Source organism: Cebus imitator, unplaced genomic scaffold (assembly GCF_001604975.1).
Source record: "Cebus imitator isolate Cc_AM_T3 unplaced genomic scaffold, Cebus_imitator-1.0 Scaffold522, whole genome shotgun sequence".
Lineage (NCBI taxonomy): Eukaryota > Metazoa > Chordata > Mammalia > Primates > Cebidae > Cebus > Cebus imitator.
Window position 1 is genome coordinate 1,328,336 of NW_016107837.1, and position 15,204 is coordinate 1,343,539.

General features: G+C 55.8%; 1 protein-coding gene across 3 annotated transcripts in view; it reads right to left on the bottom strand.

Moving 5' to 3' along the window:
- CFAP99 (cilia and flagella associated protein 99) overlaps positions 1–15,204 on the bottom strand; it is a 45,387-nt gene that overhangs the window by 29,162 nt on the left and 1,021 nt on the right. For 2 of the 3 annotated variants that reach the window (XM_037733410.1, XM_037733412.1), the window contains exons 1-2: positions 6,654–6,731; positions 5,576–5,702 (exon numbers count right to left, since the gene is read on the bottom strand). In XM_037733410.1, the coding sequence (XP_037589338.1) occupies positions 5,576–5,686 (111 nt within the window). In that variant the 5' untranslated portion in view covers positions 5,687–5,702; positions 6,654–6,731. Of the gene's footprint in view, positions 1–5,575; positions 5,703–6,653; positions 6,732–15,204 lie in introns of those variants that run through there. The other variant, XM_037733411.1, reaches the window with a different exon arrangement.

A 15,204-nucleotide genomic window follows, 5' to 3' on the forward strand; every position in this document is an offset into this window, starting at 1 on the left:
CGGGGTTTCACCATGTTGACCAGGATGGTCTCGATCTCTTGACCTCGTGATCCACCCGCCTCGGCCTCCCAAAGTGCTGGGATTACAGGCTTGAGCCACCGCGCCCGGCCTGTTGTGAGTTTTTAATTTGCCTTTTAACTTTATGTAAAATATTTTTGGGCATACAGAGCATGTTGGAATTTTACTTTTATTTTAGGTCAAATCAGTCTTTTCCTTTGTGATTTCTTCAGTTGATTTTATATTAAGAAAACAACAGCGTAGTGAGCTAACCTGAAGAATTCTGGACAAGCCACGTGAGCTTCTGGGGCCTCAGTTTCCACACATGTGAATGAGAACATTCTAGATACTGCTCTGCAGACAGGGCCATTTCCACACCCTTCTAGCGTCGCCCCTGCAGTGCAGGGGCTGGAAGCCTGAGAACTACATGCTTCAGCAGCTCTGCCTCTGCGGTTCTGGGAGAAATGGCAGGAGCAAGGGCGGGGGACACCCCTTTCCTCACCTCCCCAGGGGTGGTAGATGCTGGGCTTCCCAGAGCCTTCTGCTGGCCCCTGCCTCCCCCACCTGATGTGGCGGGAGTTGCTCCCTGCAGCGCCCTGACCAGCTGGAAGTGGGACTGACCCAGCGTGAGTTCCTCCAGCCCTTGCAGTGGCTTTCAGTGCAAGATTCTCTATGTTAAATCTCTTTCTCCTGGGGGCACCAGGACTGGCTTCTGGGCTCCCGCTGGAATGCCAGCTGATGGCAACATTCTTCTGGGTACAACCCTTGGTTCTAGGGCTCCGTTGCAGATGCCTCTTTGTCTTCACATATTGGAGGGGCTCAAGGTGCAGTTCCCTGTGGTGGTGTTTGGCCAGTATCCACTATCTGAGTGATCTCGGCCAGGTTCAAGGCGGACAGCATTCTGATTGCCAAATGTACACCCCCGCCAGCACCGCTCCCTGAACTCAGAAACCTCAATCCCGTTGCCACTGAGCAGACCAGCTTCCTGGGCTGGGCCCAAGACTGCCCCCACCAACCTTGTGGCGCAGTAAGCACGGTTCTCTGCTCCCAGCGTGTCTCTCTCTCCTGGGCCCCGTCGGCTGGGGGACCCTAGCTGCTCTCCCTGCTTCTCCTCCTGCTCCCCCGAAGTCTCTTTTCCACCCAGCGGTCAGGGGCGGGTCTTCTCAGATGGATGTCGGATCAGGGGCTTTCCTCTCTGTGCCCAGCTCCCTCCGAGTCCCCAGCCTGCCCTGGCTCTGTTCCAGTCACACTGGCCTCCTGTTTCCTCATGGGGAACTGGCTGTTCCGTCTGCCTGCGACCTCCTCAGGCACACTCGCCCCGCGGCTGTGAGGACGTGCTCCTGACCAGCCCTCACCGCTTGTTTACTGTCCCTCTCCCAGCTAGACGGTCACTTGGTGCTTGCCAGAGAGGAAGGGGAATGCCCTGCCTCCACAGGAGGTTGTGGGACCCAGTTACTTCCTGTAAGTGGGACTGGGCATGGAGAGGTGTGCCCAGGGAGGGCACCCCCCTGAGCTGCCAGGAGGGGCTCCCACTGGGAGCTGACTCTGATCTCAACAGCCAGGCTTGCACCTCAGTTTCCCTCTCAGCTTCCTGCAGTTGCCAGGCTGCACCCACACCAAGGGCGCTGGTCCCCCTGTGTAACTGACGACATCTTGTCAAAGGAGCCCGGGAGCCAGGACAGACCCTTCCAAGAGCAGTGAGTCAGCATGGCCGCTGAGGGTGATGACTTTGCGGGACGCTGCTGACAACCTCTTCTGGCCTCCCCGGCTCAGGCAACAGGGACACCGCTTCTCATCAATGACGTCTGTGTTTGGGAAGAGTGAGCATGCATTTTTAATAAGGTCAGAGCCTTGAGCCCTGTGCCATCAGCCCCAGGCAAGGGGGGTTGGGCCGGGCCACGCTGGCCCGGAGGGTCCTGGAAACTGCAGAGCCAAGTGGGAAGCTGGTAACTGACATCCCGGTCCACACCAGCCCCGAGCCCACGGCCAGGTCCTTGCCACTAATGCTGAGCTGGTGGCCGCTGGGACAGATGGTGTCCAGTCCACTCACAGAGCAGGGCCTGGGGCCTGGGGGTGGGGCAAGGGGTGATGCGTGGCTCAGGGGCACCGAGCACTGGGCCCTGGGCCAGGGCCTTCTGACCAGGCCAGCAGAGCTGTACGGGCCACGGCTGGGTGGGATATCTCTCCCAGAGGAGGCAGGGGAGGACCTTGCTACAGGAGTGAGCTCCCAGTGGGGAACCAGCCTGTTGTCGAGACCGGCCTGTGGCTGCCCAAGGGTCTGTGAGTTTGTGATAAAATCTTGGGCCTCGGCCAAGTTCAGGGCTCCTCAGTCCACATCCAGGGAGAGCAGCAGGCACTCAGCAGCGAAGGCTCCAGCGTTGACAGTAGCTAGAGGCTGCTGCAGGGGTCTCTCAGCACCTCCAGAATGCTGTCCTGCTGGACATGGTCCTGTGTCCAGTTAAAACCGTATTTTGCAACTCTCCTTAATGATAAAGCCATGTGACAGTTTTAATCAGTAAAATGTAATGGCAAATTGCTCGGTGTGGCCTCCAGGAAAGCACCTCGAAAGGAAGGTAGATTCAGCGGGCACATGCCTTTGTACTGTTTGCTTTTCCCCTCTCCCCATGTGGGATATAAATGCAATGCTGGAGGTAGGGCAGCCATTTAGTGACTGTGAGGCAATAGTCCCTATTAAGGATGTCTGCATGGAGAGGCAGGGAATGAGTTCCTCGTGGCATCATGAGCTGCTGAACCCACTCTAGACTGCCTGTCTGCAGACTGCTTCTCACATGAGCAAAGATGCCTTAATTGATGAAAGCTTTTCTGGACTTTGTCGTATCCAAACAGTTTCCTAACAGATACAGATCCAAACAGATGGTTCAAAAAATATATACATACTGCTTCAAAACTTAGGAAAACATAACACGAGAAATGCTGATTATAAATACTCAAAGCTGGCTGGGTGCGGTAGCTCATGCCTGTAATTCCAGCTACTTGGGAGGCTGAGGCAGGAGAATGGCTTGAACCCAGGAGGTGGAGGTTGCAGTGAGCTGCACTCCAGCCTGGGTGAGGGAGTGTCTCAAAAAATTTAAAAAGAAAATACATAAAGCGACTTTTCCAACCTGTTTGACTGGCAAAGATAACAACGTTTGCCGTACGCGAGGTGGGTGAGGGTAAAGGCGAACAAGTGCTCTCTGTCTGCCCAGGAGAGCGGCAGTGGGTCTCTGTGGAGAGCCACCTGGCAATCCACACTGAAAGCACGAGGGCCAGTACTCTTACAGCAAGACCCAGTGTCTTCTTGCACTTGACTTTGGGTGCACCCAAGATGCAAAGGGACAGGTGGTCAGTGAGTGCCGCGGTGGTTTGTAACAGATCTCATCTCTAGATTCTTCATTTAATTACATCTAAATAGAGTTGTATTCATAGGTAACGAGGGGTTAGAACTTCAACATTTGTTTAAGAGCTAGGATCTTACTCTGTTGCCCAGGCTGGAGTGCAGTGGTGCAGTCATAGCTCCTCGTAGCCTTGAAGTCCTGGGCTTAAGCAATCCTCCTTCCTCAGCCTCCCGGGGAGCTGGGACTACCAGCATGTGCCACCATATTTGGCAAATTTTGAGATTTTTTGTAGAGAAAAGGTTTCACTATGTGGCCTAGGCTGCTCTCTAACTCCTGGCCTCAAGCGATCCTCCTACCTCAGCCTCCCAAAGGGCTAAGATTACAGGCACGAGCCACCATGCCTGGCCCATTTTTTTTTTTCTGTTAGACAGAAACAGGATCTTGCTGTGTTGCCCAAGCTGTACACAAATTCCTAGGCTCCAGAGGATCTTTGTGCCCCAGATGTCCTAGTAACTGGGACCACCATGCTTGGCCGAGTATTTTTTTTGGGGGAATGATTTAACCCAAAACACTGCCTTTTACGGAAGTCTGCTGTCCAGAGTCTGCCATTCGGTTTATGTATCGTGTAATTTTCTGGCACGTGGCAGTCTTGAGCCTTGGCCTAGCAAAATCTGTGAATTGCAACAATTTCTTGATAGCTGGAGAGGAAAGCGAGCCGTCCAAACTGGGTCAGGATCCGATGCGCCATTCCACTGGACTTGTGCGGGGCTTTTGAAGGATCTGAAAAATCCAGTGCCTGTGAGGAGCGAGCCTCCTTGCCACCAACAGGAGTATCTGTGCAGATCCATGCCGGGCAGCCCCCCAGATGATCTGTTGTGTTGCTGCTGCCATGTGCCAGTAGGATCGGCGTGCTGGGCTCCCCGTGGGAACACATACCTGTGGTCACCACGTTGTGACACACCAGGTAATAACTAGTCTCAGCTACCACTAATCATCTGTGGGTTGTAGAAAACAAATGATTTATTGTAACAAACTCATTTTTCTGTAATGGTTATTATCAAAAAATAAAGACATGAACTTTACCACTTTTTGCTTGAGGAAGCACCTTCTTTCCCTGCCAAGGTGGGCTCAGCCTGTGGCCGGGGGCACAGCACAGGTGCACCTGAACAGGTAGTGAGGGCAGGGACTGGAGCATGGCCAGGGCAGTCTCCAGGGGCCGAGCAGAAAAGCAGCGTACACAGGCCAAGTTCATCCAACGCACGGCGGCCCCGAGGGCTGCAGCCTGAATTAGCAGGACAGGCAGGCAGCCCGAATTAGCACACTTCCTATGAGAGCCCTCCTTCCAGGGGCTGAGTGCCCTCTCCCTGCTCCTGGGCACCAATGGGCCGGTGGTGGCCCATGTGACAGCCCCCCCAGGATTTTCCCTGGTGGGCTCAGCTTCCTCTGGAGGCCCATCCAGTGGAGCCCATGCCCCACATTCCTGGAAGCAGGAGCCCCTCAATCCAAGCTCCTGTTCCCCAGGCACCTGCCACTGATGGATGGTGGCTGTGAGGTCAGCACCTGGGGGTGGGAGCAGGGACGGGTGCCAGGGAGGCCCCTGAGTGGGGCAGGGCTGCCGAGGCTGCAGGGGTGCCAGGACTAGGATGGAGCTGTGAGGAAAACCCAGGGACAAGAGGATGGGAGCTGAGGAGCCGGGAGGCCTCCAGGTGGGCCTGTGACTTCTTCCAGGTGTGGGGAGGATGGTGCAGGAGGCGTGGGGGTGTCTGCAGCCCTCGGCTCCCTGGGGGCCTCACTGCCCAGGCCAGCCCCTGCCTGTCTGTCAGAGACCCGGTCAGAGATTCCCAACTCTCGGTTACCACAAATACAGCACAGGTTGTGGCCTTGGCCACCCTCACTGCCACAGCCCCGGGGCCCCTGGGGGATGGAGGAGCCATTTCCTGAGAGAAGATGCCCCCTGAAGTGGGGGTGGGGCATGGAGTTGCCCCAGGGCTGACCCTTCTCATCTGTGTTATGGATAGAACCACAGTGTGGATGTCACACCTCGGGTCCCAGCCAAGGCTTCTTTTCCCCAGGGCCTGGCCTGACACATTTTGGGTGCCAGGAGCATCTCCCCGTACACAGAGCGGGTCTCCGCAGACATCACCGTCAGCTTCTCCCCGTTTGGAAGGCAGGCAGTGTTAACCAGAACAGCGGCACAGCTGGGGCCATCAACAAGGCCTCCAGGAGTCCCCGGCAGACCCTACCTGCAGGGAGGTGGCCGCGGCCTCCAGGAACTGCTCAGGGTTGTCCCTCTTGGGTGTAAATTTGTCGAGTTGCTCGATCACAGCTTCGAGGCATTTTCCATAGTAGGCCATCTTCCCAGGCAGGGGCCTAAGAACAAACCGTGGCAGGTCACGCCCTCCACACCTGGGACTGGCTGCAGCGTCAGGAGCCTGCCAGGGTGCCGGCCCTGCAGCAGTGGGGAGGGCCGGATGCGAGTGGGGGTCCTGGCAGGTCCCCCAAGGCCCACGTCCTGCACTGTCTCCCACAGGCCTCTGCGGCTCAGGGGCCCAGGCCGGCCTGGCTGAGTTCACCCTCAGGCCGCTATCACCACAGCCCCAAGTCTGCCAAGCACCCTGCAGGCCCCACGGCCATGTCTCCTGGATGGGTGACCCCTGCAAGGGGCCCAGGGCAGAGCCGAGACTCCTCTCCAGCCAGCCTCTGAGCATCCCTCAGCTTAGCCCGGGAAGCCGACAGTTTCTTCGTCAGGCCCTGCGGGGGAGCAGAGGTCCTGAGTGAGGGTGACCTCATCACACATGGTTGGGGGCAAGAGGAGCCTGGGGTCCTGATGACGAGGAAGCAGAGCCCTGGGGAGGGCTCGCAGGGGCACGGAGCATTCGAGAACCGCAGCAGTTCCAGGGATAGGTTCGCCCAGAGCCCCTCCCGGGGGACCTTGGAGAAGCTGCTTAGGCTGAGGCTGGGACCCTGGGAACCAACTCTGAGGCCAGCATGTGGCCCCCAAACGACCCTCAGAGGAGGTGGAGCCTGTGAGCACAGGCCGTCACCCTTGGGTGTGGCGCAGGTCTGGGATCTGGTTGTACTATGCAGGATGGTAGGGCAGCGCTGGGCAGAGGGGCACCCTTCTCACCCTCCTCTTGCTCCGTGACTGACCAGCTGCTCTGGGCCAGGCTGGGCTTGCAGGGCCACCAACGCTGGGGACAGTGGGAGCACCTCTCCTCTATCCACAACAAGCTAGGACAGTCAGAGGTGGCAGCCCCCAGACCTGGATCCTCCAGGCTGGAAACTGACTTAAAAATGCCAACCACCCCCCGCCGTGCCCGCCCGCCAACACACACACCACTGACACTGGAGGGTCCTCGGCGAGATGCCAATCCTGGCGAGGTACAGGGTCTGCGTTGATCTGCCCCCGACTCACCCGCCGGCCAACACAGAGAGGAGGGGAAGCCAGGTGTCACCGGACGCTAGAGAAACCTCTGACACGAAACACAGGAACCATAAGAGAAGAACCAGGAGAAAACGACGCACAGAGCAGGAAAAAGCCTAGAAAGCAGGCACCGCGCTGCGAGGGACACAGGGTCCGGGGAACAGGCAGTGGCAGGAGAAGAAAGGCGTGGAGGAAAGGAAACCAAAATCCACCAGCAGAACTGAAACAAACCAAAGCGGAGGAAATCCCCCTGAGGGGAAGACCACGGAGCTGTAGGGAGTAGGGGAAAGCCTCAGGAAATTAGAGAACTATTCCCGAGGGTCCAAACCCCAGTTAACAGGCGTTTCAGAGAGACAAGCGACAGAAAGAAAACACGCAAATCCCCTGGACAGGAAGGGTGCGGTCTCCCGGATGGACAGGGCCCCTGCAGCTCAGCACGGGGAATGGATCCTGAGATTTCAGAGTCAGGGACGCCCCTGAACGTGTTTAGTGCAGGAAGACTCGGGGATGCAGAGGGGTCTTGGGGGGGGGTGCCCTGGGAAGCAGGCTGAACCAAGAGGGTGTCATTGTGGGAGACTTCCAGGCAGCCATGCAGGTAGCCCCAGGGTGACAGTAGCTGGCAGGACAAGGACAGAGCAGGAGGGCAGGGGCTCCAGGGGTGTCTCCAGGAGGAGCACCTGGCATGTTCTGCATGTGGCTTTAACGGCACAGTTAGGGAAGAGGTCGTGACGCTGGCCCTGGCCCCACGTCCCTGCTGCAGTGCCGCCCGGCACCTGAGGCCTGGCGTGGGCTGTCCTTTCTAGGGTCTGCTTTAGGGACCAGCCTGGCCATGCGTGGACACAGAGGCCCACAGAGCCTCTCTCTAAGGAGGCCAGGGGACAGGCCGCTTGGCATTGAGAAATCTGGCGTGAAGCCCTGGTGCCGAGGAAAAGCCCTGGAGATCAGGTGCCCGGAATAAAGCGAGCACGAGCCTCTGGCACGGCCAGGACCGTCACTGCCCGGGAGCCTGGCCTGGGCCCCGGCTGGGTCACCTTTCCCCCACCCCGTGTCTGGAGAGCAGCAAGGCCCAAGGCCACATGGCTGCGCGCTCCTCCGCCAGTGCAGTCCTGATAATTCAGGGTGAGGGAGGAGGCAGCGATGCTGCAGGCTTAGAGGACACTGATCAGAGGCCATCACGCCGGCAAAGCCACAGATGCAGAGCTGTGGATGCTGCGACCAGGCTTGCCTGCGCAAGATGAGAGAGCTTCGTGGATGAGCCTATCCAGACCCTCTGTGGGCTCCTTCCCCCTCCACGGCCTGCCTCCGGGGCCTTCCACCCAAGCTGCCTCAGCCCACCTGCAGGACACCTTTGCTTCTTGGAAGGCTGGGCCATGGAAGAGAGACCACCCACAGCCACCCCCTCAGGGTCCTCTCACTCTCCTTGGATCCCATCTAGCTGAGTCTCTGGGGTAGGGACTTTGATAGCTGTGAGCAGGGCAGGGCTTTAGCTTGTGACAGGCTCTGCCCCGAGTCCCTGCTCCCTCTGAATTCAGCCCCTCTCCTCAGAAGGGTCCTAGCAGGCCAGGCCACCAGCATGGCAGGAGTGTGGTGCGGTGTGGTGCGTAATGGTGCGGTGTGGTGCGGTGTGATGCGGTGCGGTGCGGTGTGGTGCAGGTGTCATGGCCAGCCCTGGTGGGTAGGTGGATCCGGGCAGCCATCACACAGCCAGGGGCAATAGTTGGGCTGCCAGGGGCAGGAAGTACTTTTCTGGGGCGTTGCTCGGTGGGGAGGGGGACCCGTGGCTTTCACTCCAGGCATTGCTGAGGGCAGCAGGGGCTCCCCGTAGGCAGTGACTCACAGCTCACAAATCCCGCTCCCCATCTTCCTCAGGGCCAGCCACACTAAGGCACTTTTGACAACTCCACAGCATAACTGGGGACTTTGGGGGCGCAGTGGGGGGGCAGTAGACAGGGCCCCTGGGAGCCCTGCCATCCTCCTGGAGCTGGCGTGGTGGAGACTGGGAGCAGCATGCATTCCGGCACCCAGGAGCTCCGGTTCAGCACGCGGCAGGGTGTTTTGCAGGGCACAGGAAGGGGCCCCTGTCCATGGCCTGGCCGGGGTGGAGGTTGTGACTGGGGCGGCAGGTAGCTGGGGCGGGTGTAGAGGCTATGTGAGGGGTGCCAATCTCCTAGTTCCAGTCCTGGAGCTACTAGGCAACCTCTGAGGACAAGGGGCTTAGCCTCCCTCTGCCCTGGGTTCTGCAGGGCGGGGCAGTGGGTGGGAAGGCACAGTGTGGAAGGCGAACTCTTGGGGTTGAGGATAGTGGGAGGAGGCTCTGTGCACAAAGAGATGAAGCGCAGATTTGAGCCTCAATAGGGATGATCCCTGGGGGATGAAGGGCCCCTGAGACCACAGCCCTCCCCAAGACCAGCACCTGCGACAACAGGAGCCCTGGTGCCTGGCTCCCCGCTGCAGCCTGGGTCCTGGCCCTGCTGGCCCACAGCAGGCCCCTGTCCCCTGCCCACTGCAGCCTGGTCTACGGCCCTCCCTCCCCTGTCTGGGCTCTGGCGTCACCCGAGGCCTCAGGATCTGGAGCAGCTCTGGGCCCTTTGTCCCACTGAAGCCCACTCCTAAGGGAAAACAACTCCAGACACTCCAGGAATCTCCACGCCAAAGGCAGTGCCATGAGTGTGGGTGTGTGGCGGGGAGGGGCTGGGCTCTGGGGAACAGCGTTTCCTCAGGGTCCCTGATCCTAGTTACTCCTGCCTGGGGGCAAACAGGCACTGACCTGGAGGGTATGGGGATCCCCGGAGGGAACGCTGGCTCTGGAAGGAGTCTGGGAAAAGATGCTCGATCCCACCGTTTGTAGCCTGTGCCCTTGAGTGACCCTGCTCTTGGCAGCCCAGCGTGGCTGGTGGACCTGACACTGCTGGTCCCTCCCCCACAGCAGGAGCCTTGCTGGACAGCAGCTCGGGCTGCCCAGAGCCCCCCAGAAGCACCTCTCCTAACCAGAGACTCGGGTTCATAGGAATGCTCTTCCCTGGCTTCGTGTCTGAGCGGACACTGGACATGTCCAGGTGAAGCCTGTCTGGCCTGGCCATTTGACCTGGCTGCAGCCCGCTGTCCTGGTCTCCCAGGTGTCCCACCCACACCTGCGCACGGCAGTTTCTCCTTAGGGACTGGACAGCGTGGAGGAAAGGCAGGGGGACGCCAGGCTGTTGGCCTGAGTCCTGGTGGATGGGTTGGGGAAGGCTTCGCTGGGAGCTGTTTCAGGTCATGGTCCATTTCATCCATCACCAACAAATGCCCCCAGGCTCTAAGCTCAGCGTGTCCTAACCCTGTCACAGCCCCAGGTCACCAGTCCTCTCCTGCACCCGGCTCTGCCCACTTGGGCTTAGACGAGAAGGCCCTGCGTATGTAGCTCCTGAACCACAAACAAACCTCCTCGTCCTTCTTGTCCCCCACGAGCTCCTGGGCGTCCCCAACACCTGTTTCACCCCTCAGCTCCTGTGAAGCCTTCGGTTAACCCCCACTGCATTGCTAAGGGCCTTGGGCAGTGTCCTGCTGCGTCACCCTGAGTCCCAGCCTCTCAGCCCAGAGCTGGCACCTAGCCAGTGCCTCAGCAATGTCTGTGGAATAAGCAGCTGACAGTAAAAACATGAATGGCTCATGCGCCCTAAACTGTCCTCGTGGTTTTCATCCTAAAGATGGCTTTGACATCCAAAGATAAGGCCTATCCAAAGATCATACTGGTTTAGTTTCTTTTTTTTGAGACGGTGTCTCGCTCTGTTGCCCAGGCTGGAGTGCAACGGGGCGATCTTGGCTCACGGTAACCTCCGCCCCTCTCACCCCATTCTCTTGCCTCAGCCTCCCGAGTAGCTGGGATTACAGGATTACAGGTGTTTGTCACTACACCTGGCTAATTTTTGTATTTTCTTTTTTGTTAAGATGGAGTTTTGCTCTTGTCACCCAGGCTGGAGTGCGACAGCGGGATCTCTGCTCACTGCAACCTCTGTGTCCTGGGTTCACGCAGTTCTCTAGCCTTAGCCTTCCGCATAGCTGGAATTACAGGCTCCTGCCACAGTGCCTGGCTAATTTTTGTGTTTTTAGTAGAGATGGGGTTTCACCATGTTGGCCAGGCTGCTGTCGAGCTCCTGACCTCAGGTGATCTGCATGCCTTGGCCTCCCAAAGTGCTGGGATTACAGGTGTGCGCCACCACATCCAGCTAATTTTCGTATTTTTAGAACAGGCTTTCACCATGTTGGCCAGGCTGGTCTCAAGCTCCTGACCTTAAATGATCCACCCTCCTCTGCCTCCCAAAGTGCTGGGATTCCAGGCATGAACCACCTCGCCCGGCTGTTTTTTTTTTTTTTTTTTTTAAATAGCTGCTTTAAAAAACTTTTACTTAGATGGATTCTATAGTGCAATAGAATTCAATTTGATTGTCTCACTTAATTGGAAATAATAGATGCTGAAATAATATTTATAAGTAAATAAGACCACAAACCCATGCTGCACTGGGGCTGCCCACTTGGGCTGGGGGCCAGGTCCCTGTCCCCATGGAAGATTTCCTATTGCGTGGGCCCTTGAGGCCCAGCTGGGCTCTGAAGGCCTCCGCCTCATCCCTGATAAGCTGTTAGGATGAGCGACATCCATGCAGAAGAGGCACCCTCGCCAACATGATGGAGGAAAATGACACCCACAGTCCAGGACTCATGAGGAAAAGCATAAACCTAGGTATTCGGTTGGTGCAAAAGTAATCGCAGTTTTTGCCATTAAAAGTAATAAAGCATCTGCTTTTGGGGCCAGGCGTCATGGCTCATGCCTGTAATCGCAACACTTTGAGAGGCTGAGGCAGGAGGACTGCTTGAGCCCAGGAGTTGGAGACCAGCCTGGGCAACAAAGTGAGACCCTGGATCTACAAAAAAATTAAAGGATGACTCAGGTGTGGTGGCGTGCCTGTGGTCCTAGCTCCTCAGGAGGCTAAGGTGGTGGGGGGGGTCCCTCGAGCCCAGAAGGTCGGGGCTGCAGTGGGCTATCTGCCACCGCACTCTAGCTTGGGTGACACAGTGAGATCCTGTCTCAAAAATAAATAAATAAGCAACGTAAAAGTCTACTTTTACAGGAATACTGTTAAAGAGTGACTTTTCTTGCCCTGCCTCCAAGTCTCATTGTGGGTAAGGCTGCCCTGGGATGGGGTCCCCTTGCCCCAGCCTTTTCGAGTCTGCTCTGGACACAGCTCTGCCTGGAGGAACTGGGTATACACCCAGGAAAAGGGCCCCTCCCTGTGGCTGGTGCGGGCATGAGAGTGGGTGGTCTGTGCACTAGAGTGGGTGGGAGCAGTCCCCGGGTGGCGTTGTTTCCCTGCCGTCTCCCCTGTCCTGGAGCTGGGGCATTCTGGAGAAAGGCTGATCCTAGGCACCCTTCAGTGACGCAAGTCGAGCAGGAGTGAGAGGGCCGTGCCAGGCCTGCCTCCCGATCCAGGGCGGGCCTAGAAGGAAGGAACTGGAAGGAATAAATGGACAAACCAAGTTGAAGATGGGGATGGGGGAAAGAGCCCCTCTGGAGTCCAGCCTGACTCAAAAAATCGTCCTGCCCTGCCCCTGGAACTCTGGTTCACTGTGGGGCCTGAAGGTCTCTGGGGCGGGGCTTCTGCACCCCTGAATCTGGCACAGACCAGGTGTATGTGAAGGTGGATGTAGGGAAAAGAGACGCCTGAATTCTGAATCCCACTGAAATTAGCCTAAGAACTTCGTCAAAAAAATCACAACTTTGGGGAAGAAAATTCATCCAGTTCTGGCCAGGTGAGGTGGCTCACGCCTGTAATCCTACCACTTTGGGAGGCTAAGATGGGTGGATTATGAAGTCAGGAGTTTAAGACCAGCTTGGCCAAGATGGTGAATCTCTGTCTCTACTAAAAATACAAAAATTTGCTGCGTGTAGTGGTGCATGCTTGTAGTCCTGGCTACTCAGGAGGCTGAGTAAGGGGAATCCCTTGAACCTGGGGGGTAGAGGTTGCAGTGAGCTGAGATCATGCCACTGCACTCCAGGCTGTGAGACAGAATGAGACTCGGTCTCAAAAAAAAAAAAAAAAATCCAGTTTTGATGCCTGCTTTCAGCATCTCAGCTGTGTTCATTCATTCATTCATTCTCAAATTCTCAGCTTTATATATATTTTTCCTGATTTAGGGTCTCACTCCATCGCCTAGGCTGGAGTGCAGTGGCTCGATGATAGTTCACTGCAGCTCAAGTGATCCTTCTGCCTCTGTCTCCTGAGTAGCTGGGACTATAGACACTCCTTCCATGCCTGGCTAATCTTGTATTTAACTTTTGTTTTGTAGAGACGGGGGTCTTAGTATGTTGCCCAGGCTGGTCTTGAACTCCCAGCCTCAAGTGATCCTCCCACCCGAGCCTCCCAAAGTTCAGCTTTATTTTAATAATGAAGAAGAACCGGGCAAGGTGGCATGTGCCTGTAGTCCCAGCTACTTGGGAGGCTGAGGTGGGAGGATTGCTTGAGCCCAGGAGTTCCAGGCTGTAGTGTGCTATGTCAATCAGGTGTCCTCACTAAGTTCGGCATCAATATAGTGACCTCCCGGGAGTGGGGGACCACGAGGTTGCCTAAGGAGGGGTGAACCGGCCCAGGTCAGAAACGGAGCAGGTCAAAACTCCTGTGCTGATCAGTAGTGGGATCGTGCCTGTGAATAGCCACTGCACTCCAGCCTGGGCAACATAGCGAGACCTCATCTCTAAAAAATAATAATAAAAAATAATAATAATGAAGAACCATCTATGGGGAAGTGGGACTTAATTCCCAAGTTTAATGATTTTTTTTCCTCATTAATATTAACTCCATTGATTGAGACTTGACTATCTTATATTTAAGGCAAATTTAATGATGGTCTGAACTAGGCCAGGTGAGGTGGCTCATGCCTATAATCCCAGCACTTTGGGAGGCTGAGGCAGGTGGATCATGAGGTCAGGAGTTCAAGACCAGCTTGGCCAAGGTGGTGAAACCCCGTGTCTACTAAAAATACAAAAATTACCCGGGCGTGGTGGTGGGCGCCTGTAATCTCAGCTACTTGAAAGGCTGAGGCAGAGAATTGCTTGGACCGGGGAGGTGGAGGTTAGAGTAAGCCAAGATCGTGCCCCTGCACTCCAGCCTGGGCGACACAGCAAGACTCCATTTCAATTAATTAAAAAAAAAAAAAAGGTGAGCTGGACTACAGCTTCTCTTATGAAATTTTTATAGACACAAATGGGATGATATGAGGAGGTTTAAATTCCAACAGACACAAAACAGTTCAACACTCTCAACCACTAGAAGAGGTTATGTAAGATCATTTATGTAAGATCTCAAATGCGTGTTAATTAAAATATAGTCTTTTCTCCTGATTAAATCCAGTCTCCCAAGGGTTGCTGCCAAGTCATGCCCCTATGGCTTGTGCTTAAACACAGCCACGTGTGGCAGGTTTTGGTGGTTGCTTTTCAGTCTCCACTCTCCATTTCCTCCTCTCAAATTAGAAGACTCTGATTTTTAGCTGAGTCTACTTCTGCCCAACTGAAAGATGGCGTTTCCTAGCCTCCCTGGCAGCTGGGGCATGGTTCTGTGGCTAAATTCTCCCACCTTCAAGAAGTGGAAAGGTATCTGACTTCTGGAAAGTCTCCCTGAAAGAGAGAGGCATAGCCATCTTCTCTTTTGCAACTGGCCCCTGGGCTGAGGTGATGGCAGGAATGTGGGCAGCCATCCTGGATCATGAGGAAATGTTGTGAATGGCAGCCAGGAAAGCTGATCCTTGAGGGCTTTGGGGCTGCCACACCAGCCAGGATTGCCTCCCCATGGACCTCTTTTATAGAAATGAGTGATCTTCTTGTTTAGGTCTCTGTGATGTTAAGATTTTTCAATACATGCAGCTAAATCTAACTGATACCTTACTTCCCCAAGGTCAGCCTTCATCCATGCACAATCTCGAATGATAAAGGAAGCCTCTGGACAGATACAACTGCTCCAGGCTTTGGAGTTGGCCGAGGATAGACCCACAGAGAACAGCCGTTCACTCAGTGGACAAGCTTATCAAGTGTCTACTCTGGATCCTGTGCTGAAGAAATGGTGGCTTTGGGAGCAGCAGGTTTTGTCGGGGGGAAGATTGAGAGTGCAGTTAGGGACGCGTTACATTTGAGAGGATTTGTTAGACGTCCAAATGGTGAAGAACAGGTAAACAGGTCTGGAGTTTCAGGGTTGAAGCTAGAGATGGAGGTTTTGAGAAGTTGGGGAGAAAATGCTTGTTTCTAAAACCAAGTGACTGAAGGAAATCCCCCAGGGAGGGCGTGGATAGCGCAGTTCCAAGGACTGAGTCCCGGGTCTGCAGTGGGCGGAGTCGGTGAGCAGAGGAGGCACCCAGCCAAGGAGATGAAGCAGGAGTGGCCAGGGGCGAGGAGGGGAAGTGGACAGTGTGATCTGTTCTAGGCAA